Here is a 26178-nt window from a genome sequence, read left to right on the forward strand (position 1 = left end):
TATAAAATAAAATGAATGTGCTGATAATAATTACAGTGTTTTTTTTTTATTTATCAAGAAATAATTCACTAGGCAGCTAAAAATAGCGCGTATTTTATCAGGATTTCATTTTTGAATGAAAATAATCAATCGGCTGTTATTAGTCAAATTGGAATGATTTTTTTTAAGTACAGTCACAGTAAATATACTCAATCACGGTTCAATTATTATTTTATGAATTGACAGAAAATCAATGTAACTAAATTGCTTGTTGCATATGATCAATGTACAGCAATAATTTACTTGTCATCGAAAAAATCTTTGCAATCAAAAATATATCGTTGTTTTTTTTTTAGAATATTTTAATGAAATTTTATTTCCAAATTTAGTATAAATTACTTTTAAAATATGAATGAATATTCTTAATTTAAGAATAAATTATTAGAAAAAAAGTACTAAGAATATATTTAAAAATTTTTTTAAATTCAAATTTTAAAAGTATTCTATACTAAATTTAAGAATAAATATAAAAATATTCTAAATTACTCTTAATCGAAGAGGAAAACTTCTTTTTACCTCTCTTTAAAAAAAAAATATTCTATTATTTTTATAGTGATTATTTTTGTTTTAAGGGGAAAGAGTCAAATAATCTTCCTCTCAGTATAAGATTATTTGCAGAGTGCGTTCATAAGAAAATGCTAAAGTTCAAATATATAAAAAAATACTTGATCAATTTTTTATTTATAATTATTGTCGCATGCTAATGAGAAAATCTATTCGATAAATAAGGAAGATTCGAATATACCTAAAAACCGGGTCACGAGTCTGATTCGTTTTGCTTTCAACGATAAATGTGGGTTAGTGAAACCACAAGACCGTTACTGACAAAGCGTGACTCCTCTTTTGATTCTTCATAAGATTCAAAGTGTAAGTGAAAATGCACCTGAAAAGTGATTATCTCGAAAATTAATTCTGTGGTAGAAACCCTCTCTAAAAAAAAATTTGTTTTTAAAAAATTTAATTAATAATTTTATGCAAATTTCATTTTCTTTGCATAGAATATTGTAAAAAAAGTTTATATTTTTTATTTTCAGAAGGGTATATATATAGTTATCAGGGAATTTCCGACAAATATTACGTTAAAAAAAAATTCTCGTCACGGAGTTCCGAAAGAAAAAAAAAAAAAAAATCGATTCCTTATTATTCTCGTTATAAAAGAACTGTAACGTCATTGGCATCGAAGCGTGTGTCTTTTTTTTGGATAAAAAATATATATAAAGAAATACGTTCTATGAGCGAATGACTAATATTCAAATTTCAAAAAGTAGCATCGCTAGGTACACCTTTTTATAATTAACATAATATAACGGACTTTACAATCAGATGTAAATTTCGTCTTCCAACACAAGGAAACTTTCTATTGATTATTAGAAGATATGAAAATATATTTAAAAAAATTAGTTCCCTTTGCATTTTATTTATAAAAAAAAAAGAATTTAAGTATTATTTAATAATTAATAGATTTTGTTTATTAATTTTTGATAATTAAAATTTTTTTAAATATGTATTTAAAAATTTTTAGTTTAAGACTAAATGGATTTATTATTTACTGTTTCATTGTATGTGTATATTGATAGAAAATGTAAAGAATGTACAACTTTCCATCCATTCACATGAATGACAAACGAATAAATGATTTAACAGCGCTCACTTTCCAGATTTCTTTTCAATTTATAATTAACTGATGACAATCAGGAAAGTGTCCTCTATATATATGAAAAAAGAACTTGAAATATATATCTAAATATATAACTAAGATTGTCACAAATTCTTTTTTTTTTCATATATATATATATATATATATATTATTTGCCCGCGATGTAATTGGTGCAATTGGCCGTCTCGTATATAGAGGAATACTACTTGGACACGAAAATTGTAATATTTCAAAGAGAAAGAACTTTCTTCGTGTTGTGGCTCACAGAACGGTGGCTGACTATAACAAGTTTGATTCCGGCGCGACATGTCGGAACGAGAGATGGTGAAAGCAAACCAACAATCTCATCAAGATTCTTGTGATCTTCAGTAATCTTTTGATACAAATTTTCGTGCTCACAACATTCGGTTGTCGGTTATTTTTTTCCTCGCACCGAGACGAAAAATACACGCTTTTATAATGCGCGTTCATCGGAGATTTATTTTATATTATAAGTGTTGTGACCAAGTAAAAATAGTTGGATAAAAAAATTATTTGAAAAAAAAAAATTAAATTCGAGTTTTTTTTTTAATAGAAAAAGAGTTTAAAGTTTATGGTAAATTTTTCTTCTTGGAGAATGGATTTGTTTAATAAGATCAGTGTCAATGTAATTGTGCTTGTTATTTATTTTATTATAATTGGACAAGGCTATAAAGTGAATTTAAATAATTATGGACATGAAGAAAATGATGTTTTTGTAAGTGAAAAATAAAATTATTTTAAACTTATTATTAAAAAAAAAAAATTCCTGTTTGAATCACTAATATTTTTATTGATTGATATAAAAAAAAAATTATCAAACATTCTAGTTGAATATCATTTCTTTTTTATTTTTATTTTAAAAAAGAAATGAAAATTGTAATATACAATTTTCCATATAAAGAAATTAAAAAATAGAAAATAAAAATAAAGTACAATAAAAGGATGTTCGATAAAAGAACAATTCAAGTTTTCCGGAAAAAAATACCAATTCATATTGTATGTGGTTTGGAATATTGCAAAAACAAATTTCATTTATTTTTTATTTTTATTTTAACTCATATACCCAGTTCTCTCTATCTCTCTCTCTCTACAACATTATTGGATTGACTCTTCAAAACTTCCATTCTTCAACGTTATTTTCACCAGTTCAAAAAAAAACAAAATTGTACTTCATAAATAAATGTCAATTTCAAATGGTTTATTTTTTGAAAAATTGGCCCTTTCAAATATAAAAATTTTCTCAAGGAAAAATATATTCTTAAAATCTACTGTAAAATAAATAAAAAAATATTTTTGATTTAAAAACAATTTTATATTTTTAATAAAGAATAAATAATTTTTATTTCTATTATATACAAAATTGATAATTTTTTTCCAGTTAAGAATATTGTTTATTAATTCAGAAAAATATCATTAAAACAATCAAAAGAATTATAGAAATTACGATACATTGTTCTTGTAAATTTTTTTTTTTTTACAGTTAAAGAAAAACAATCGATCGGGAAAATTTTTGTTTGACGAAATATTTGGAGTGGACATTACGGGCACAGATTCAGATGTTGAAACAGAAGCAGAAAAAATACGAAATTGTTCCTGTGGTAAAATTTAATTATTAGCCCCTTTGGAAAATAATTTTTTTTTAATATAAGAATATGAATTTAAAAAGCAGGAGGGAAGATAAAAAAAAAAATTGTGCATTATCATTTTCAGAATGTGGGATTACAAATCAAGAGATAAGAATTGTGGGTGGAAAACCGACTCTTCCACATAAATATCCTTGGATAGCGAGGATTGTTTATGATGGGAAATTTCACTGCGGTGCTAGTCTACTTACAAACGATTATGTGATAACTGCAGCTCATTGTGTCAGAAAGTAAAGTTTATTAGTGTTATTACGCCGGCAAAGCTCTTAGGAAAATTTTATTTTAATATTATCATAAATTTTACCATAAACATACATTTATAAAACAAAATTTGTAAAATCCTCTCAAGGTATCAAAGTCTTTTTTTTTTATAATTGACAGTTTTTATTTACTACCAGAGCTAACTAATTTGGATATAATAAATATCATACAAAATTTTATTATTATTGATTAAATAATAAATTAAATTTCTTTATATTTTCAGGTTGCAGAGAACGAAAATTAGAGTAATTTTGGGAGATCACGATCAATATGTGAACAGTGATGGAGTAGCAAAAATGAGAGCAGTTAGACAAATAATACGACATCGAAATTTTGATATGTATTCATTTAATCACGATGTAGCTTTACTTCGATTGCGAAAACCAGTAACATTTTCAAAATCAATCAAACCAGCCTGCTTACCCAATTCAGGTAAACTAAAAAGTTTTTATTTTTAATTAAATATTTTTCTAAAAGAAATAATGTTTTTTTGATACAAAAAAGAAGGAAATTTTTTTTTTTCAGTAATTTAAGTAACGGTAACATAATTGTGGCATTCTTTTTAAAAGATTCATTAAGAGAAATTGTATTTAATGAAAATAAATTGTAGATAGAATCCGGGACAAATCGGATACTAGGTGATTAAGAAAAATTGTTTCTCACAAAAAAAAGGGTCTGCTTGAATTGACCAGAAAGTATCCTATATATATTTTAAAAATAAAAATATATTTTAATTAAACATTAAACAAAATCAAAAATTGATTTATTCAATTAAATTATTAAATAGAAAAATAATCTGAACTTTCACTATACAATGCAAAGCCAGTGTATTAATAAATCAAACGTTACATTTCAGTTTCCGAACGTTGTATATTTTAATTAAAAAAAAAAAATAGTAAAAAAATAAAATCGCATTTGCAAAAATTATAAACCAAAGAACACAAGAAGTGCATTAAAGTTGAAAAAGTGGAATTTTCTCATTTTTTCTTATTTAATACCTAACAACATTTTAGAGGCAAAGTTTTATAGCAACTTTTTTTATATCCAAACAAAATGCAAGAAAAATCAATTTCCAATTAAATTTATCGGAACGTAATTAATTGTTAGTAATAGACAATTAATTTGATTGAATATTTATTTGTGGCTTCTAACGTATAAAAAAAAGGAGAAAGAAATTGTTTTTTCTATTTTTAAATGTAATGCTTCAATTGCAGATGAAGATCCTGGGGGTAAGGAGGGTACTGTCGTTGGTTGGGGACGTACGAAAGAAGGAGGAATGCTTCCTGGTGAAGTTCACGAGGTTCAAGTTCCAATTTACTCTCTTACACAGTGTCGGAATATGAAATATCGAGCCAGCCGTATCACTGACAACATGATATGTGCCGGACGAGGATCGCAAGACTCTTGCCAAGGTGATAGTGGTGGTCCATTACTTGTGCAAGAAGGTGATAAATTAGAATTGAAAGGTAATTTAAACTTTCGTTTATATTTCACCAATCAAATTAATTACTGTATATAAATTTCAAAAACTATAACGAAGAAAAAGATGAAAATTATATTCATTTTAATTAGTTTCTCCAGTCATCGGATGCTAGTCAATTTAAAAACATTTATTTTATTATTTTCCTAAATATTATTTTAATATTTTTAAAATTAATTTCAATTACTTTTTAATTAAATTTTCTTTTTTTTGTATTTCAAGTGTTAGAATAATTATTTTTTTTTTTTTGCAGGAATAGTATCTTGGGGAGTAGGATGTGGAAGAGCTGGTTATCCCGGCGTCTATACGAGAGTTTCCAAATACTTGAACTGGATTCGTACAAATATGAAAGATTCGTGTCATTGCATTACCTGAACATTCCTAGTTGCATTTTATATAAAATTCAATCATAAAGTTAAATTCTGGTTACGTAAGCGGAAAACTTCTATTATGAAATTCAATACAATTTAAATGCTATATTGCTCATAATAATTCTTAAAAAAATATTCTTAAAGAAAAATAAAAATTTATGAAAACATTCTAAAATAGGGGCTAAGAATTTATTTGAAGAATTGCAAAAATATTAAAATGACACGAAAAAACTGTACAATAAAAAAAGAAACTCACTGTACAGAAAAAAAAGCTCAAAAATGTGTGATATTTTACAGCAAATACATATTATTTATAAACAAACAAGTTCAATATTCATGTAACAAATTAATTTTAATAGAATAATTCTCTCTAGTGACGAAAAATACAAAATTTTTAAATTTAGATCAAATTTTAATTAAAAATTTGTAAAATAGGTTTATTAATTTTTAGAATAAGAAGGGAAAAAACAATAAGATGTAAAACAAGTGTAAATGCACAACTGTAATTGAACTAATTTATGTAAATTCTATTGCGGTCGTGCAGTAATTTAACGGTTCTCTATATCGTACCAAAGCTGCTATCATAAAGATATTTTTTAAAGAAGAAAAAAAATATGTCATCATTGTAAAGAACTGAAAAATTATTTTTTTAAAAAAATAAATATTTATAAATAAAAAATTATTAAAATTGACTATTTTATGGAAATTTGTTCTTTCTTTTCAAATATTATGTCCAATATGGTTAGGAAATATATTTAAAGCAAACTAAAATATAATTAAGAATCACTATATGTTGTAAAAAAGTTTTTTAAAAAAACCAAAGAATTCTATAAATGTCTGTGATCGTGCGGTCAGTGACAGTGGCAAATGTGTCCATGACCGTGATCGTGAATGGTCAGATATACTGTCCGGTTGGTTACCAGACGTTGACTCCTTTCCTTTCAGGTAACACTTTTACGAATACATCATCAGTATTCTTGGGACCTCGATAGAAAACACTTGTAGACATAATTTTTTAGCATAAGACGAACAAATTGTAACAAATGTTACAAAAATATTTTAAATAAATAAACAATTTTTTTTAAACACATTCAGTTTTTTATAAACATTCAATTTTATATTTAATTATGCATTCAATAAAAATTTGCAAATTTCTCATTTTTGTAATTTTTTTTGTGCTAACTGAATCAACGGAGGATATTAATGTAAGTGATAATCATTATTATAGGAATTGATATACAAAAAATATTTTATTATTCCTAATTACTAATTTATATTAATTTTATAATAAATTATTATTTTCGTTATTTTTATTTATAAGAAACTAAAATCTTATAGGGCACCGAAAGAACTATAATAAAGACATTTATGGGAGCTTTTGGTAATAAGCCACCCTCTACAAAATCACCCCCAACATCTTGTCATTGTAGTAAGTATAGAAACAAATTTGTTATTTCATTGAATGACAAACACATAATTGCAATGTATGTTTTGCAATAAAAAAAGATAACCATTTTTTGAAAATAAATGGTTAATATAACGATAAAAATGTAATTGCTTTAATTATCGAATTTTTTTTTTATTAGGTTGTGGAGTAAGAAATGACGAAACACGAATCGTAGGGGGTCAAACAACTCAATTAAATGAGTTCCCTTGGATGGCAAGACTTTCATATCTTAATAAATTTTACTGTGGAGGAACTCTCATTAGTGATCGTTATGTTTTAACAGCGGCCCATTGTATCAAGGGGTAAGAACCAAAAATATTACTCTAATTAGCCAAATTAATAATTAAAAATTTTGTTTATTTAAATAACAAAATTTTAAATATAACTAAAAAAATGTTTTTTTATCATCGAAATAATAAAAATATTTTCATCTATTGTCAATAATACTTTGTTTAAAAAAAAAAGTCACGATATAGAGAAAGTTTCGTAATATTCAGAAAAAAAGTTTTATTGAATCAAAAAAAGTTTCTATTAATGAAGCAATTATTTGTTCCCTGTGACAAAGTGTTATTAAAACAAAGAAATGAATATTGTTTAAAAATAAAATTTTTCTAATCAAAGAAAACATTTTTTTTTTTTTTTGATAAAGGTTACAATTAATAATTAATTGTTGAGGTTTAAATTATTTTCTTTTTTGCAATAATTATCTGAATATAAAATAAATTTTTAACTGTAAAAATGAAGATTTACACGGATGCTATAAATAAAAAAAAAAAAATCGTGCCTGAGTTATTAGTAGATAGGATATCTATATATATATATATAAAAAAATTTTCGCAACATTTCTTTCATGTAATTATATGATAATAACCCTCCGACAGACAAACATGATGAAGTTGTTTAAATTACTATTTATTTTGCACCGCAAAATTCAATTCAAACTGTAATTTTATTCACACACAGATACATACAACTTGAAACAATTTTTTAAAAAAATAATAATAATAATTAAACAACAATTATTAACTGTTTAATTAATCTTTTTTCTTTTGCTTTCTCAAAAAAAAGCATTAAATAGTGATGAAGATATCAATAAAAAGAGATAAAATTTAAAGAAAACGAAACTAAAAGAAAAAGAATATAAAGAAAAAGAAAAATGTCTCTGAAATATGTCAATAACACAGTAAGAAGACGATTTTATATTAAATTTATCTGAGAAATTTTATTTTACAGAATTCAATGAAAGTTTTGTTCCATAAATCCGTTTAGTTTGAAATTCAATTTTATCACTTGAAAAATATTTTCAGAATAATTAATTGTTATTGTCCTATTTTAATAATTAATAATAATAATAATAATAATAAAATATTTGATAAAATTATTAGAAAATAGAATCAATAGAAAATATCTAAAGTATACTTTTTACAGATTTTAATAATGCAAGCAGAGAGATCGATTTTTCTAGTTTTATTTTCAGATTCATGTGGTTCATGATCAAGGTTACATTTGGAGAACACGACAGGTGTTTCGATAAAGTTCAACCGGAAACTAGATATGTTGTGAGAACATTGAGTGGTGATTTCAGTTTTCTGAATTTCGACAACGACATTGCTCTACTTAGACTCAATGACAGAGTACCACTTTCCGAAACAATTCGACCAATTTGTTTACCAATTAAAAAAGGTATGGAAAATAAATATTTTTTTTTATAAATTATATTAATAAAATTTAAATAATTTAAATTTCCAATTATTTACACTCGAAAAACATTTTTTAGAAAAAATTAATTATTAAATTAAATTTTATTGAAAATTGGAAAGTGTTCAACTTATAATTCAATATGAAAAACTCATAAATTATTTTGTTGTATAAAAAATATTATACGGGTACAAAATAAAGAAAATAATATTTATATTAATTTTTTGCATAATTAATATTAAAATGAATATCAATGTTAGTACACCAATTAATTAGTTAATTAACTAATTAGTTTATTAGTGTCATTAATTAGTTATTTAATTAATTATTTGTAAGCTTTCTTTCCCGGGTGCAATAATTAATAATTAAATAATTTAATTAATTATTTAATTTAATACTATGGATTATTTTAATAAAATTAATTTAATTAAATTAAATTCTAATTAATATTCACTACCTATTGTTATACTAAACATATATATATATATATTATCTCGTAGTGTATGTATTATGATGTAAAAGTTTATACGGGCTTTTGTAACAACAGATAATGACTACATTGGTACCAAAGCAACGGCTTCCGGATGGGGAACCCTACACGAGGAAGGAAAACCTTCTTGTTTATTGCAAAAAGTTGATATTCCTGTAATGAGCCTTCAAGATTGCCGAAACACGAGTTACAGTCCCCGTATGATATCCGATAATATGCTCTGTGCAGGCTACTCAGAAGGTCTCAAGGACTCTTGTCAGGTATATTACAAAAAAAAAATTATACAATTTTTATTAATTATGCGTTATAATTTTTAAAAAAAAATAACTAATTTGTAAAAATAATTATAAAAATTATTGATTAGTAGTGCAATATTTTTACTAAATCATTTTTTAGGGTGATAGTGGAGGACCTCTGATTGCTGAGAGGGAAGATAAAAAATATGAAATAATTGGAGTCGTTTCCTGGGGAAATGGATGCGCTCGACCTGGTTACCCAGGAGTTTACACCAGAGTTACGAGGTATCTCGACTGGATTCTGGATAATACAAAGGAAAGCTGCTTTTGTGAGACATAGTATTGTTTTTCTATTTAAAATAGCCACTGCGAATTTTTTTCTAAAAAAAAAAAAGTGAAAAAAAATATGTTTAATATATAAATGTGATGCTTTCGGGGCAACTATTTTAAAATGTTAATAAGAATTTAAAAGTCTTGACTGAATGAAAAAATTATGCAAATCACTTAAGCTACAAAAAAAGGAATTGTAATATTTGTTTATATTATTATTATTATTATTTATAAAAATCAAAACGAATGATTATATTTATATTTAATAAACAATAAAGAGTTTTAATAAAAAAATTTTAAATTTTATTATAAAAAAAATTATATATATAATGATTTTTATAATGATTTTTTTTTTTTTTAAAATTGACAATTATAGAATTTATATATTTATAAGAACAAGTTAATTGAGAAAAAAAAATAGGAAAGGCAATTTTACGAGAGTTGTCTATAACGGTCCGCAATGGATGCAAAATGAAATCGCAAAATATAAATGATGTCATGTTATATTATAAATATGATATAAGTGTAATTTTGTCTCATAACGAAAGCGGAACCGCGAGTATATGTGTGCAAGATTTCATCAAAGTTTTTTTTTTTATGCGGGCTAAACAAACTTTTTCTACGGCGCCAGTATTCATCAAGCAGTCAAGAGAAAAGTCATGACACTACAAGACATTGTTAAATTTCTTCTTTGTATCATTTTAATTAATCGATTTGAGACTTATGCTAAACAACATTTTCACAATGACACAGTAAGTTTATGTTTAAAAAAAAAAAAATTACTATTTTTATTAATTATAAATATTTTTTTTAATATATATATATATAAATATTTGTATATATTATTAATCTAAAATTAATAATAATTAAATCGTTATTAATTAAAAATAACATATTTTTTTAATTTTAAAGAACATTAAAATAGATTCACGTGCATTTCTTGATTTTATACTTGGAAGAGCCAATTTCTGCGGCGTTTGTTGTAAGTAATTAAAAACTTCTCTATTCAAATCAAAGGAAAACAATTAAAATTTTTTTGCAATTAATTTTCAGTATGTGGACGCTCCAATAAATATGGTGCTCGATTTTTGGGTGGAGAATATACAGAATCACACGAATTTCCATGGCTCGCGAATATTTTAATTAAATCAAATATTCTCATTAGTGGGGTTTTGATTAATAATCAGTACGTTTTAACTGCAGCGAGTCCGCTTGTTAAGTACGTTGAAAACAATATTTCCAAAACAATTGAAAATATATTTCATTGATATTGAAATTAATCCAATCTCTTTTCTAATAATTAATCTCTTTTCTAAATTTTCTTTTTATACCAAAAACAAAAGTTCAACGCCACAGGAAGTAAAAGTATCTTTAGGAGAATATGATAGATGCAATTTGGATATTTCATCAATAAACATAAGTGTGGAACACATATACATACATCCGGAATTTAATATTGAATCAAAAGCTCATGATTTAGCTTTAATTCGTTTTAGTCGTCCGATTAAATTTGAAAAAAGAATTTCACCTATTTGTTTGCCAAATGCAGGTTTGTTTTTCTTATTAAATTTAGTTTCAATTTATATTTATTTAAAAAAAAAACGTAAATAAATTTAAAATTATATTTTATATTGCAGTTTTCTTTTTATAAAATATATCAAATATTTTTCTAGGATTCACATATATAGATCAGGTTGGAACAGTGAGTGGATGGACCGTAAGTACAACATCCGCGGAAATTAATAATCGAACATGTAGACCAAGAAAAATGGGTCTTCCAATAATGGGCAAAAATGAATGTATAAAATCTGGAGTCAATGCTATTAATTATCATGATGATAGCGGATGTATTGGAATCGTTGGAGGAAATTCAATTATTTGTAATGTAAGGATTTAATACTAAAATACTAAAAATTCCAGAAAAAATCTTCATAAAAATTATATTTAAAAAAAAAAATTTCTTTTCTAGAACGATGCAGGTATTTCCGTGCTTCATAGATCATATTTCCAGGTTCACGACATTATTGGTGAGTTTTTTTTTTTTTAAATACAAAATACAGTCAAACCTGTGTAACATTCTCGTCTCACTCAACCAGGTTTCACTGTACATAAATATTAATTTAATGTATATATAAATGTTATATAAAACTATTTTTATATACGAACTTTCACAACAATGTTAATTATTTTACAAACTAAATTATATCAATATTTAAAAATATTATCAACAGGTATTTTTTCTGATGTTAATGAATGCAATGGTGAACCGCGAGCTGCAGTTTACACAAGAATTGGCCCGCATCTCGATTGGATTTTACAACAAACAAAAGATGCATGTTATTGTTTAAAATAAGATAAAATGAATTTAATTATATTTTTAATTAATTCCCTATAATGAATATAAATATATAATCAATTTTTTTATAAAATGCAATAAACACATAAAATTTATAGAATAAAAAAAAATTAATAATTGTAATAATCTGTTACAAAAAAAAAAGGAGTGGAAAATTCTATTGATTTTTTTTTATTATAAAATTGAAATTAGAAACTGATCGACATTAAATCTTCGAAAAGTAACTGTGAAGACATCGTATATATTGAATTTATTCGCATCATAAACAACTCAACGTCAGATGCTGTTGCTTATATATAGATGGCAAAGTAGTTTAGATCGAACATTTGCGGTAACTCTTTTCTCAATTCACGACGAGACAGTTTTAATACAGTGAATTTTATCCCGAGAATTTAAAAATTGAAATAAGATGAACAAAATTTGTGCACAATAAATGAGAAATCAATACTGTATAATTATAAGTGTAGAATAAATAAAAAATGATAAAAATAATAATTTAAAATTATTTTCTACAATTCTTTATTTAACAATAATTGAATTTTATATTTTAAGACCCAAAAGTTTATTTATAGATTAAGAAGCTTTTTTGTTAATCAAAACAGGAGGGTTAATTCACGATCGTTATATTTTAACTGCACGTCATTGAGTGAAAGGGTATGTATAGTCATAAATCTCACTAATTGAATAATCTTCATTATATCCCTTTATAATGATATTGCTTTCCAATAGAGGAGGATATGCATTAGTGATCTTGATGAACTTTCATATAATGTAATTATGCTTGTATATACGATATTTTATCAAACTTGTAAAAGCTTAAAATATTTTCAAAAAATTAAATTTAAACTGGTAAATAAATGGTTAAAAGCCAAATAGAAAAATTGGTAAAAATAATCAATCAAGTAAATTATTTATTTTATTGAATAATAATAAGAATATGATTACAATGGTGTTTTTAAATTTAAATAAAAAAAAAATAATACATTGTGCCACTAAACTTCTATAAACTACAAAAAGCCATAATTCATATTTTCTAGTTGTCATTTTCACGTTTTACGATAGTAAAATCTTACAAACGTATAACGAAATACCATTGGCACGTTTTTTCTTTAGTAATCAGAAACTATTATATATTATTGTAAAAAGAATCATTTTGTCGACTAGAAAATAAGCATTTTTAGCCTATTAGAATGTATAATTATAATTAACACGTTAAGTTTGCGCAAATTTACAAGTGTGAACTTAGTTCTATTTCGACGCAATGCAGCCTATATATGTAACACATGAGAGTTACATCGTTTAAGTATAGTTATAATTAATATATAGTTAAGTTTTATATAATTATACGATTTTTCTTCAATTAACATAGAGCGGCACAAAAAAATAGTTTAGATTCCATTGGACATCGTATTTTAAAAATTATAATTTATGGTTACAACACTGTACAATCTTAATTTAACATATTTTGCAATTATTAATGTGTCTCATTATTAAATTCAATATATAATGTATGTACACGGTCATTAAATTTTATTGTACTTTTTTTAATTAGATTTTAGTTGTCGTAAGTATGATTCTTCTTAAAAATAAAGAAACTTTTAATTTTGTAAAAAATATATTTAACTTATATTTATAATTTTAAATTATACTTTTATTTAAAAAGGTAAAAAATATATAAATAATTCATCAGGAAAAGTGCATTTTCTATAATCTAGTTTATAGAAAAGTAATAAAACAAAAATATATAATATTTAAAACACTGATAATGAGAAAAAAAATTTCGCTTATTATGATTAGCACAACTTTTAATTGTGTAATTTTTTTTATGTTAATATTATATTTTTAAGTCGGACGGTATTTTTATCTTTTTTTTTTATATAAATTTACATTCTGAATATTGTACAAAAATTTTTTTTTTTATATGAAAGGCAAATATTAATTTTTAATTCATTTTAAAGCCTTTATTAAATCCGAAAAGAAACTTTTTTTTATTTATATTAATTTAATATAATTGAAAAAAACTGGATAATGTTCAGAAAATCTTTTTGTTTTATAAAACCTGATATGTTTTTTTTTTTTTTAGTTAATAATGTCCATATTATTAATTTAACACTTTATCCAAAGGAAAACTTAACTTGTAATTTATTAAATAATAATTATGAAAATTAATTTTAATTCTGTTAATTATTGTCAAATTTTTTTTAAATTAAAAAAATATTTTATTTTTCAACATTTTTTATAAATTAGCTTTTATCTTTTCTTAATTAAACATAACTTGCCTTTCGTGGTGTTTTATCCATTTATATATATTTTAGTTAGCACATTATATGAAAGCATTACTATAGTTTAAACTTCTTATATTTATATGTGTTTGAAATTTTATTGCTTTTGATCTTTAGTACACTAAAGTTGGTAGAAAAACGATGTATTACAGATTAAATCAAAAGTAATAAAATTTCTTTAATAGTCATGTGTTTAGTAGAAAACTATCACTCATAAATGATAAATCAGGACTTTCAGTCGTACTATCACAAAACGATTATTTACAAACTGAAATCGTATTGAAAAATAGATTTCCTTAAAATTCGATCAAAACCTTTTAACTTTCATCAATTAAAATTTTTCTTTTTCAATATATAACATTCGTGGCATTCGAGTTACACTGAGACGTTACAGCTTCCTCTAGATTGCAATCTAATTTTCTGTAATTTGCTGTACTTGGTCGACGTCTACCACGTCCATTTCGTGATCTTCTTCCTTCCAATAAAATCGCCAAAATCTAAAAAAGAAAAAAAAGTACGAATTATTTCTCAAGACGAAAATCTTTTCACTTTGAAAATTTAAAATTTTCCATCATGAAAAATTATTTTTCACTTACCTTTTTTTTGTTGAGATAACCAATATAACAACATACAAAGAGCAATGAAAATGCTACAAAATAGGAAAAAAGGTGAGACTCTTCATTTGCTTTCTTTCCACGATAGTTTGAAATTACTTTATTCTCATTAATTAAATCTGGTACTTGATTTTGGGAACCTGCATCTAGAAAAAGAAAAATGTTTAATTAATGGACTCAATTGTAGAACAAAATTTTTGTTTGCAAAATTATAACATGAATATTCAGTGAAATGGAAAATGAATATTTACTTAAAATATCATCATGTTGATCATCTTTCTCTGAAAAATCAAAGAAAATTTTTTTATTAATAAAATTCGTTTATTGTATGAGATTTAGAAAAATAAAAATTACACTTACTATAAGGCGGAGCTTCGACATCATCAGAAAAAGCAGCATCGTCGGTGTGTTCTGAAATAGTGCTGGAATTAATCTCATCATTATTTGAAACTGTTTTTCCCTTTTTTCCTGATTCTGTTTTATCAGTTTTAGTCCCATCGGTTTCAGACTTGTGATTTTCATTTGGAATCTCTGCATCTGGTTTATTTCCTGTACTTTCAGGATTCTCCTGAACATTTTGCATCGGAATTTTCTTTGAATCAGGATTGTCTTTGAGATTAGGAAGTTTATCATCTTTTTTATTTTGTTCATTTTTCGTGTCAGTTTCTAATGGTTCTTTTTGCCCGGGAACTTCTTCTTCTTCTTTTTTTGACGATTTTTCCTTTTGTTGCTTGGGATTTTGAGATTTATTTTCATCTTTTGTAGCTACATTATTTACAGATTTAGATGTGTCTTTCAAGGTTGATTCTTTTATTTCACTAACACTTGACACTTGTTTTTTATCTTTCCCCTCCTTTTCAACAATTTTCTCTACCTTGGCATCGGGTTTGTTTAATTCTTCAGGTTTTGTTTCTACATTTACTGATTTAAATTTAGCACTTTTTTCATCAGATAAATTCATTTCTGCCTCGAGTGAAGTTAATGCGGAACATAATTTCAATGGTTCTTTATTTTTCATTGCAAAATTTAAACAATTTTGTGCACATGTGACTGAATCATTGTAAAATAATTGTAGTTTCATTTTACTTTTTTCATCAGTAATCTTTTTTGGTACTCTACAAAAGTTGTTGACATAAGTCACATTATCATATTTGGATACAAATTTATCGAATTCTATTGCATTTGTAAACTCAGGTAAACTTATGTGCTGTGAACTTTTTGTACACCATTTTAAACCTAAATCGTAGAGTGCTGTGCACAAAAGTGATTCAGATTCTTGGAAACATGATTTTGTATAGATAGAATCACGAAAAAATTCAACAGTCGGACATGGTACTTTAAATCCTTTTGACGTTTCTGTCAAATTAGTGGGAAGAGATGTAACATCAGAAAATATAAATAAATTTATGATCAGTGACAACAAGAAATACTGTAAGTTCTTCATATTGTTGCTTTTTTTTAAACTAAAATAGTTTATCGTGTACAAACTTTAATAATGTTAATTTATATACACATTACCACCACTAATAATAAAGTTTTTCAACTGCAAATCAAAAAATGATTTTCTTCATTCGCACGTAAAATGACATTTCCAATATTGGGAAAATAAGTCTTTTTTTAAATTAAATATTTAACACTGTATCACGTTTATAATTATTTATTTCTTTTAGGTTAAATTGACCTTCAACAAGTTCAACAACTTTCCGGCATCTTTTACGGAAAACCCGAAAACTTGATGACAACATGTCATGCAAACTGGTAACTGTCAGTCATGTAGGGATCTACATGATCTAGTCACCGGCGGGAGAATTTAAAAGATCAAAATTTATTTTAATTTTTTTTTTATAATTAAATTGATAAATAATTTTTTAGATTTTAAATATATATTTTTCGCTTTATTAAAAAAAAAAGTTTAATATAATAGTAATAAAAAATCATTTCTAATAGAAATGTACTAATTTAATAAACTTATTTTTTAATTAGTTATCCTTTTAATTAATAAGAAGTAAAAAAATACCAATTATATTTTAAAATTAAGTAAAAAATGGAGGGGAAATATATAAATATAAAATGTAGGAAAATTAATAGACATTATCACTTGTATAGATATGAACATACCGCAAACATTAAATCTGGTTGTAAGTGCAGTCAAAGCGCAAGTATATTATATCTTTTTGTGGTTTTCATTTTTCAACGATAAGATAAAAATAGAAATATATAGAAAACAATTTGTTAAAAGGAACATTATATAAATGAATGTTTGTAATGAAAATACTGAAAGGCAAAGTAAATTTTTCTTTTGTTTTCACAGATAATGAATCTACAGAAAAAAATGAGAATTTGTATAATTGGCGGAGGAGCTGCTGGATTGTGTGCTCTTCGAAATTTTGCGGAAAATTTGAATTATTTTGATTTAGTGGTTTTTGAAAAAACGGAAAAAATTGGAGGCACCTGGGTCTATAATGAAAAAACAGGATTAGATTCAAATGGTTTGCCAATTCACTCCAGTATGTATAGAGATCTCAGGTATTTATCAAAAAGAAAATATATTAAACATTAATCATAAATTAAAAGTCTATTTATATAGAATTTATAAAAATATAATTCATATAATTTTCTTGTAAATTTTGAAGAACCAATTTACCATGTGAGATAATGAATTTTCCTGATTATCGAAAAATGAAGGGGGACAAATCCAGTACAGTAACACATGAACAAATTTTGTCTTATTTGAAAAATTATTCTGAACATTTTCAACTTTGTCAATATATTCAGGTGAGAAAAAAATTTTTGGTCACAAATTATTTTTAAATTGATGAATTTAAATATTTCAGTTTAATACACTGGTGGAAAATGTGAAACCAGAAATTAAGGAAAATGATTCGAAAATAATAGTTTGGAAAGTGCAAATTAAAAATTTAAAAACAAAACAAATTTCTCATGAAGTATTTGATGGAATTATCGTCTGTACTGGGTAAATTTAAAATAGCATTCATTTTGAATCAAATTTGCCAATTGCTATTTTCAACAAAATTATATTGTTAAAATTTTCAGACAATATTTTCAACCAAATATACCAGAAATACCTGGAATAGAAACATTTCCTGGTACAATTTTACACAGTCATTCTTATAGAAAACCCGAAGATTTTACAAATAAATCAATAGTGATTCTTGGTGCATCATCATCTGGTATTGATATTGGTATAGAATTATGTGCACATGCTAATCAAGTCTATTTAAGTCATTATGGGGAAAGGTAGTGTTAAAATTTCATTTAAAATTTATTCTGTCAATTTATTCATTGGATTTTTTTTAAAACGTTTTCTTAATTATATTTTAGGATAGTCAGTATATTGCCTTCTCAATTAATTCAGGTTATGGAAATCAGTAGAATAGAAAAAAATAAAATATATTTTATCAATGGAAATTCTGTACAAGTTGACGCAATTATTTACTGTACCGGATATTTAATAACATTTCCCTTTTTGGACGAAAGTTGCGGAATTACCGTTGATAATAATTATGTTTATCCATTGTATAAACATATGATTAATATTAATTATCCAACAATGTGTTTTCTGGGTATGAACACTAAAGTCGTACCATTCCCAATGTTTCACATGAAGGTAACAATTATTATAATATAAACACGTCGGTGAGGTTTACAACGTTTATTATCAACGATTGAGAAGAAAAAATATTTTCCTATGCAAATTATTAATATTTTTGATTTAAAAAATTTGTTGCAACATTTCTTGATCAACAATTATTTGAAAAAAAATTTGTAGGCAAAAAATTAGTTACTATTTTTTGAGTGGAAAATATTTTTTTTTTGAATCGTTGATCATAAACGTTGTAAACTTCACCGACGTAACAGGGAAACATTAACTTTCAGACTCACTAAAAAAAATTTTTTTTTTGAAAACGAAAATAAATAAAAAAAATATTGTTAGGGAGTATGAGACTTAATGATCACCTTGTATACTATAATTAAAAGTTTAGGTATTTTAATGAGGTTTAGATAATTATTTCTTAAATGTTTCAATTACAAAATGTTTCTAATAAGAAATTTAAAACATATTTAATTTAATTTCAGGCAAAGTATTATTTAGCTTATCTTAAAGGAGAGTTAACTTTGCCGACAAAAGAAGAAATGATGGAGGATTCAAAATTGAAGACAGAGAAAAAAAATCATGCCCACTCACTCGCAACACAACAATGGTCATTTAATAATAGTTTAGCAGAAGCGGGTGGATTTAATCCCCTCCCACCATTCTATGAAATGGGTTATAAAGCATGGTGGAATTTAAGAAAAACAAATTTGTTTCATTACAAGGATTATAAATTAATTATTGCTGACGATGACAAAAGTGTAGAAGTAATTTTAGGATAAAATATAATACTAATTAATTAATGTAACTTATTGATAAAAATTAAAACAATAATTTAAATAGAAAATAAAAAGTTTCATTCTATTTTACTACTCTTCTTTTATTCAAAAATATCTCAGTTTGAAAAATACACGTCACTTATTTGTCACTTAATTTTTTTTTTTTAGTGCTATACGCAATAACGATCTTTTTTATCAGATAAAATACATCGTTCAATAAATGCACATTATATATACCCAAATTATATTTATCGGAGGAGTAGTTTTAAACTTCTTAAATCTATAGAAAATATAAAGGACGTACAAAACGCTATGATTAAAAATATAATGGCTTATAGCGAACAATTATTCGACAAAGAAAATTCTATAATAGAATCGAAGGAAGAGACTCAATACTGGCGTTTACATAATGCAAAGTCTTTGGTTCTATTATAATTTAAATGCGTCGTGTCTTAATTCTGTCATTTATAATGACAAATGTCATGTGTTATTATTCTTTTTCTATACGCACATTCATTGTAAATTCACAATAATGTAAAACTGCGCAACTGATTTTTTTTTAAAGTTAAATGTTACATAATGTCCTTCCTGATTATTAAATGCCACAAGTTTTTTGAAAAAATAATAGATATAATTAAAGTACAAACGATATTTAATTCGTTAATCACAATCGAATTCAATATAATAATCAATCATAATTATCAGAATGCAGAAGACGTGTAATTTAAAGATCATATCTGAAATTATAATTTAAAGATCACTAAACAAAAATTTAGGACTTATAATTTAAACTTAAAATAATAAATTTTATATATGATAAAATAAAAAAAAAATAACCTTAATTTACTGAGATCAATTTAATTTTTAATGACTGAAAAAATCTAAAGTACCAATTAAAAATGATGTATTTGTGAATACATATAAAATTGCATTTAAGAACCAAGAAAAGCATTAAATATCGCACAGTTGACATTTATTTATACACGTGGACACGTATGACGTAATTACGTGATATGATTAATCAATTGACAAAATATATTATGTCAATTGTTAATGTTCAGCCTTACGGGTTTGTACAATATTTCACTTTAAAGAAACGGATATCTCCTAAGTCAATAAATTATTAGAAACTAATTTCCAGATTGTAAACTTCATTATATACAAATTATTTATATCTTTTTATATTAGTTGCTGTGACTATTCTAATGAACTTTCTTTTTTTGCAAATATTTTAATAGCTTTTAGCTTAATTTGGAACATTTCTAGAAATTATACAAATAAAAATGCTATATCACCAACATGAAAAAAAAACAACTGAATTAAAATTATTAAAAACTGTAAAATTAAAATGACCGAAAATTACGATGCTGAAGTCTAACTTTTATAATCAACGATTAGAAAACAAATTATTTTTTAAAATAGAAAATTATAAAATGCTTTTTTATAATTTGTTGACTAATAAATATTGCAAAGAAATATCTTTGAGATGAAAATTCATACAATTTTTCATTCAAAAAAAATATTTCTTTTAAAAATCGTTGATTATAAACGTTGTAAACTTTAACATCATCCGAAAATATTAAAATTAAAAATTGCGTAACAAAGTTCATTACATCATGTTCTTATTTACATGATTAATCTCATTAAATTATCTTTTATGGTAACGATTACTGGCAGTCAGTTAGCATTATGTGACTCTTCTTTGCACATTCGTCTCGATCAACTGACGGACTATAATAATAATAGTAATAATAATAATAATAATATAAACAATAATTTTAAAAACGTAGAAAACTTATAGAATATGTCTACTTTATAAATTTATACCAAATTGGTTCACAAATCTTAAAAGATAAACTATATAATATATATACGCTAAATTATTTATAAGTACGCCTAGAGGAAAAGAAATTTCATTAAAAATTTACTAATCACGAGCAAGGAATAAAGATCCTAAATATTTAGGATCAACCACACACTTTAATCTTATAATCGTGTAACCGCGTATAGACTAGATTCTGTTGAAAAAAAACTGTCTCTTTTTTAATTGTTTAAAAAAGTGGCTACATCTGGAAATTCGTTGCGCACTAATTGTAAATGAAAAAAAGCAGAAACAAAACTTTCGCATTTTGTTTAGCAAAATTCTTACAAAATTCAACAAAATTAAATTTTCATTAGTATTAAAAAAATAAATTCAGTGGCGCATCAACTGCCGTTCATAGGGTTATTAAATCCCTAAAATTATAAATTAAATATTCTTTTTTATTATAAAATTATTTCTTTGATTTGATATAAAAAAATTTTCTTTAAAGCATATTTTATTTAATGAAATAAAATTATAATATTTATTTAATTAAAAAAAATTTCATTTGATTTAGAGAAAATTTCTTTATATTAGTGCTGCCATCGCGAATCTCTCTTTTCATAAAAGAAAAGAGAGAAAAACTATGCGTTGTTTTTTTTTTAGCAATATTTCAAGAAATTCGCATTGAAATATTTCAAATCTTTAAATGAAATATTCAAGAAATATTTAGGAAATATCATGTGCTTTATGGGAAAATATATTTTTTTTTCTGGGTATTAGTCTTTAAATTTTTTACTTAGTTGTTACGCCACTGTCTATAAGAATGCATTTCGTTAATTATTACCAAAAAAAAAAAAATCGCATAAGAATTTATTTCTATATCATACATTATGAATTAATAATATCTTTCAATTTGTTCTCTTCCCATAATGTTCAATATAGTACAATATTCATATACGCATCTTAAATTTTTATCTAATTAATGTTACATAATTAAAATTATAAAATAGACGATTTGCGTTATTACGTAAAAGAATAACGAAGAGCAAGCAGTAGAGCGATCTATTGTTTAGCTGCTCACAGCCAGTGGTGTAATCATTACATTATAATATTATTAATTTAAAGCGGGTATAAGGCATTTACCCAATATTCATTCATAAAGAATAAATTCTACAAATTTATACAAGATTCACCGGAGACTACTAACCCTTTAGTGCCCAATGAAAAAATTTTACACTCGAGAAAAATCTCTTTTGTTTTAATCAAATATTACACGCATAGAAAAAATTTTCTATGGCAGCAAACTTTTAGCTGCCACGATAAAATTTGTTTACAAAAAAAAACAGCGAATAAATTTGCTGTGGGAATAAAATTAGTATTTTTTTTTTATCTATCACAGCTAACTTTTTTAGAAATTCTAGCAAATATTTTAGTTGATGTAGCAAATTTTTATCACCTAACTTTTGTTCTGATTCTTTGTTCAACTGATCAGCATCTTAGCTTCAGTTATCGTCACATTTAGTAATTTAAAAATTTAAAGCAATATATTGAAATAATTTTTATTCCATATATTATTTACATAAAAATAATTCTTTATAATTGAAAAATATATTCAATTTTTTTTTTAAAGTACTTCTGGAATTTTTAACAAAATTTCCAGTAACTAAGACAGTGACGAGAACCGATGCATTCATTTTAATAATATCAAAAGAAAAACCTGATTATAATTAAATGATTCCATTTATAATTAATGGACTGTTTTGTTAATAATTATAAATATGACTTTTCTTCATTTATATTTTTTCCTTTTTTATTTACTTATCTATATTTTAATCTTTATCTAGATTTAATTTTATAAAAATAGTTTAATACTTCGGACATTCTGTTTCAAACCGTTTCACCAGCAAAAAAAATGCAATTAAAAATTAATTTTTAAAGTATAAAAAAATTATTGTCGAAATTGACCAAATTTATTATTTTTAAATGATTCAAGTATTTAAAAATGTAAACTTTATGGATTATTGTAATTAATCATTTATTTCACTTAGATTAGTTTACATTTTTAAATATGGAAGAATTTAAAAATAAAAAATTTTGTCAAACTGAACCAATAATTTTTTCTTATACTTTTAAGACTAATTTTATGTTCTTTTAAATATTTTCCATTTACTAAAAAAATTATTACAAAGTACCATAATTTTTAAAAATTAATCATCAGGGACTTTGTGCAAAATATAATGGATTAATCGTATTATTTTTTTTATTCCTCATTTCAATTTACCTAACCTTGGGCACTCAAGGGTTAATTACTTTCAAAACGATTCTTTTTAATAGAAAATTTAAAATAAAATGTTTTCTAAACTAAAAAAAAAAAAAAATTTCTTATTATACATGACAGAAATTAATAATCGTTTCGAAATCTTCAGCATCAGTCAAGATTTGGTTCACATCTTTTGGATACTTTGCCACAACTATCACATAATTTATTCTCACTCTAATATTCATTTTAATATTAGAAAATATTTACTCCTATAATGATACCTTAGATGTAACGAAATCTTTATTAAATTTTTAAGAGGCTAAAATGGACCTTTCAAAATACTCTTCTTTTTTTTTATAAACATCAACCACATAATTATGACTGGTTTTCTTTTAAATATAATCACGAATAAAAACTCTGATTCACTTTAGTTTTTTTATCTTTGCAAAAAGATTTACAAAGTTTTAAATATGGAGGAATTTTTTTTTATAGATTCAGGACAAATAACCTTTAAAAAAAGAGAATTTTCCTAAAACTAAGATGGCATTAAATACCTGGTGTTTTGTGGTAAAATTTCATTCATGTTGACGGCTTGCTGTTGAAAAATACTTGCTTCTTTAAGTGCCGAAAAATTTTGAATATGTTGAAGTAAAGTATTTTCCTGTTTAATAAAAGTACCATCCTTCAAAATAAAATTCACATCTTGTTTAGGAATGGCATTGGACATGTCGGCAATCTTATCAAGAGAATCTCTATCAGTGAATAACAATTCTTTTGTCTTCGCTTTAGTTCTCTTAATACCCAAATGTGTTTGCGCGTGTTTATTTAAATGATCCTTTCTTGAAAAAGCCTTGTGACACACATTGCAGGTGAAATTTTTATCTCCTGAATGAATAACAAAATGCCTCGTTAAATGTTCATTTCGTTTAAATGCTTTTTGACAAACTGGACATTTAAATGGCCTTTCATCCGAATGACCACGCATATGCTGATCCAAATGTTCTTTTCTTTTAAGCATTGCCCCACATTCTTTGCATTGATATTTTCTCTCCTAAAAGATAAAGTTTACAAAATTAATTAATTGCTACACAAATTAATATGTCATAAATATTAACTTACTTGTATGTGGCCTTGAATGTGTTGTTCAATTTCACTTTTATCGGCAAATGCGAGATTACATTCTGGACAACAGTAAAGTGTTGAACCGTCTATAGCCATTGTGATTTTGATCTCGCCAGTTTTCGCTCTAAATTTCATCTTTTTTTCAGGCTTCGGTGATTCTGTTTGTATTTGTTGATCAACAATGACCGTTTGTGAACTATTGTCACTTTCTGAATGACCCTCGATGTGAACATTTAAATCACTAGGATTTATTGCTATCATCATATGATCGGGAGTCATAAAATGACTTCCATTCTGTAAATGAGAATTTCGAAAACCAGCAACACTGGGAATATTAAGAATGCTGCTTTGTGTTTGTTCAATTTTCTGCTCATCTTCTTTCTCCTTTTTCACCTGTTCTGCTTGCATTTTAATTAATTGTTGTAATGTTGCAAGTGGTAATGTTGTTGCTTGCAATTTTTGAAGATACTCCGTCATTGTTACTGTTTGTTGTTGAAGTTGTATTTGAGAGTTTGCCTGAATAAAAAAAATTAATTTTCAATTTTTTAAAATACAATAAAAATATATAATTAATCATATAAAAATTTTTTTTTTACCGAATTTGAGTTTCCAGGCTCATTATCAGTTTTTATTTCTGTTATATTTGGAATTATTCTTAGTGGGAGGCTGTTTGATTGAAGGCTTAAAATTGAAGCATTATTACTGACTGCTTGAGAATAGTTAGGGATATTGATGGATTGAATGCCTTGTTTTTCGCAAAGTTGAATTAATGTATTTGAATCGGGCCAAGTTAAAATTGATCCAGGGTATTTGTTTGAAGAATTTACCTTTTAGAACAATTTTAAATTAAATTATGACAATCAAACAATTAATCGTAAGTAACAATATTCATATGAAATTAATAACCGATAATAAAACTATTTAATTTCTTTCAAAAAATCTGATTTAAAATTTAAAATACTTACTAGTAATTGTTGATGTTTAGATTGATTTGATGCAGTTGCAGTTGTGTAAATAGCATTTGCAGCTGCTTGCAAATCAGCGTTACTCGAAATATATGCACCTGAATTAGATCGAGATGTTATTTCCGAAAATTGTGGTAACGAAACCTGAATATTAGTTTCGTCGGTAAAGTTCATTTTTGTTAGATAAACTGTTTTCTTCACTAAATTAGATGTTTGTCATTTGCACTTTAAACAAAAGATACGCCAATCTTTATAACCTCAAACTGCAATCATTCACAGAAAGACCTTCACTTAAAACCATTGACGTTTCTTATTGTAATCAAAATAACAGTCAACATTTTCAATAATGTTGATTTATCATCACGTACAAAGTAAATTACTGTACGCGATCAACTGTACTTATAATTAAATTAAATAACCGATTAATCAACACCGCATAGCGCTTTAGAAAAAAAGGTACGCCGCGTTTGAGCGTCTTTTCAATGACCGTATCTAAACACAAATGCGCTTGTGCCACAAACTCATTGGCAAAAAAAAGCGCGCTTATATGTGAAATGCTTTATTATGAAAAAATAATAAGAAAGCAATATAAAAACATTATCCATTTTCACTGTTGAATTGATTATGCAATAATAAAATAAAATACAATAATAATAAATAATAAACATATAAATAATACATACATATAGCATTTCATATATGCGCGCTTT

At 24.9% G+C, this 26178-nt stretch overlaps 7 protein-coding genes across 9 annotated transcripts in view; 4 read left to right on the forward strand and 3 right to left on the reverse strand.

The window, feature by feature from the left end:
• The window catches only part of LOC127290592 (RUN and FYVE domain-containing protein 2), a 79827-nt gene that overhangs the window by 41995 nt on the left and 11654 nt on the right, over window positions 1–26178 (reverse strand). The gene's annotated exons all lie outside the window — the stretch shown is intronic.
• Window positions 1991–6164, forward strand: LOC127290598 (trypsin-1). Its single transcript, XM_051319292.1, has 6 exons — window positions 1991–2432; window positions 3198–3315; window positions 3428–3590; window positions 3845–4053; window positions 4836–5087; window positions 5355–6164. Exons 1-6 carry the CDS (start codon window positions 2289–2291, stop codon window positions 5474–5476), a joined length of 1008 nt encoding a protein of 335 aa, XP_051175249.1. The 5' UTR covers window positions 1991–2288; the 3' UTR covers window positions 5477–6164.
• Window positions 6434–9967, forward strand: LOC127290601 (venom protease-like). 2 transcript variants are annotated; one of them, XM_051319295.1, is made up of 6 exons: window positions 6434–6677; window positions 6811–6901; window positions 7059–7221; window positions 8385–8602; window positions 9165–9367; window positions 9504–9967. In XM_051319295.1, the coding sequence occupies exons 1-6, from the start codon at window positions 6600–6602 to the stop codon at window positions 9681–9683; spliced, it is 933 nt and encodes a 310-aa protein (XP_051175252.1). In that variant the 5' UTR covers window positions 6434–6599; the 3' UTR covers window positions 9684–9967. The 2 variants fall into 2 exon arrangements, with proteins under 2 accessions (XP_051175252.1, XP_051175253.1); XM_051319296.1 differs by having other exon boundaries at window positions 6435–6677; window positions 8397–8602.
• LOC127290602 (vitamin K-dependent protein C-like) lies at window positions 10222–12534 on the forward strand. The gene is made up of 7 exons (XM_051319297.1): window positions 10222–10425; window positions 10586–10655; window positions 10727–10892; window positions 11017–11222; window positions 11347–11558; window positions 11643–11700; window positions 11905–12534. The coding sequence occupies exons 1-7, from the start codon at window positions 10333–10335 to the stop codon at window positions 12024–12026; spliced, it is 927 nt and encodes a 308-aa protein (XP_051175254.1). The 5' UTR covers window positions 10222–10332; the 3' UTR covers window positions 12027–12534.
• LOC127290595 (trans-Golgi network integral membrane protein 2-like) lies at window positions 12921–16598 on the reverse strand. Its single transcript, XM_051319287.1, has 4 exons — window positions 15286–16598; window positions 15177–15206; window positions 14908–15071; window positions 12921–14808 (listed from the first exon to the last, which is right to left on the reverse strand). The coding sequence occupies exons 1-4, from the start codon at window positions 16367–16369 to the stop codon at window positions 14659–14661; spliced, it is 1428 nt and encodes a 475-aa protein (XP_051175244.1). The 5' UTR covers window positions 16370–16598; the 3' UTR covers window positions 12921–14658.
• LOC127290596 (uncharacterized) lies at window positions 16296–19407 on the forward strand. 2 transcript variants are annotated; one of them, XM_051319289.1, is made up of 8 exons: window positions 16296–16356; window positions 16596–16683; window positions 17237–17451; window positions 17559–17700; window positions 17760–17899; window positions 17980–18183; window positions 18268–18553; window positions 19024–19407. In XM_051319289.1, the coding sequence occupies exons 2-8, from the start codon at window positions 16669–16671 to the stop codon at window positions 19318–19320; spliced, it is 1299 nt and encodes a 432-aa protein (XP_051175246.1). In that variant the 5' UTR covers window positions 16296–16356; window positions 16596–16668; the 3' UTR covers window positions 19321–19407. The 2 variants fall into 2 exon arrangements, with proteins under 2 accessions (XP_051175246.1, XP_051175245.1); XM_051319288.1 differs by lacking the exons at window positions 16296–16356; window positions 16596–16683 and adding an exon at window positions 17029–17063.
• LOC127290593 (zinc finger protein with KRAB and SCAN domains 5-like) lies at window positions 19399–25951 on the reverse strand. Its single transcript, XM_051319286.1, has 4 exons — window positions 25469–25951; window positions 25100–25330; window positions 24501–25019; window positions 19399–24432 (listed from the first exon to the last, which is right to left on the reverse strand). Exons 1-4 carry the CDS (start codon window positions 25640–25642, stop codon window positions 23917–23919), a joined length of 1440 nt encoding a protein of 479 aa, XP_051175243.1. The 5' UTR covers window positions 25643–25951; the 3' UTR covers window positions 19399–23916.

This window comes from Leptopilina boulardi, unplaced genomic scaffold, assembly GCF_019393585.1.
Source record: "Leptopilina boulardi isolate dan_hultmark-lab unplaced genomic scaffold, ZJU_Lbou_2.1 LbouV2_72, whole genome shotgun sequence".
Taxonomy (NCBI): Eukaryota; Metazoa; Arthropoda; class Insecta; order Hymenoptera; family Figitidae; genus Leptopilina; species Leptopilina boulardi.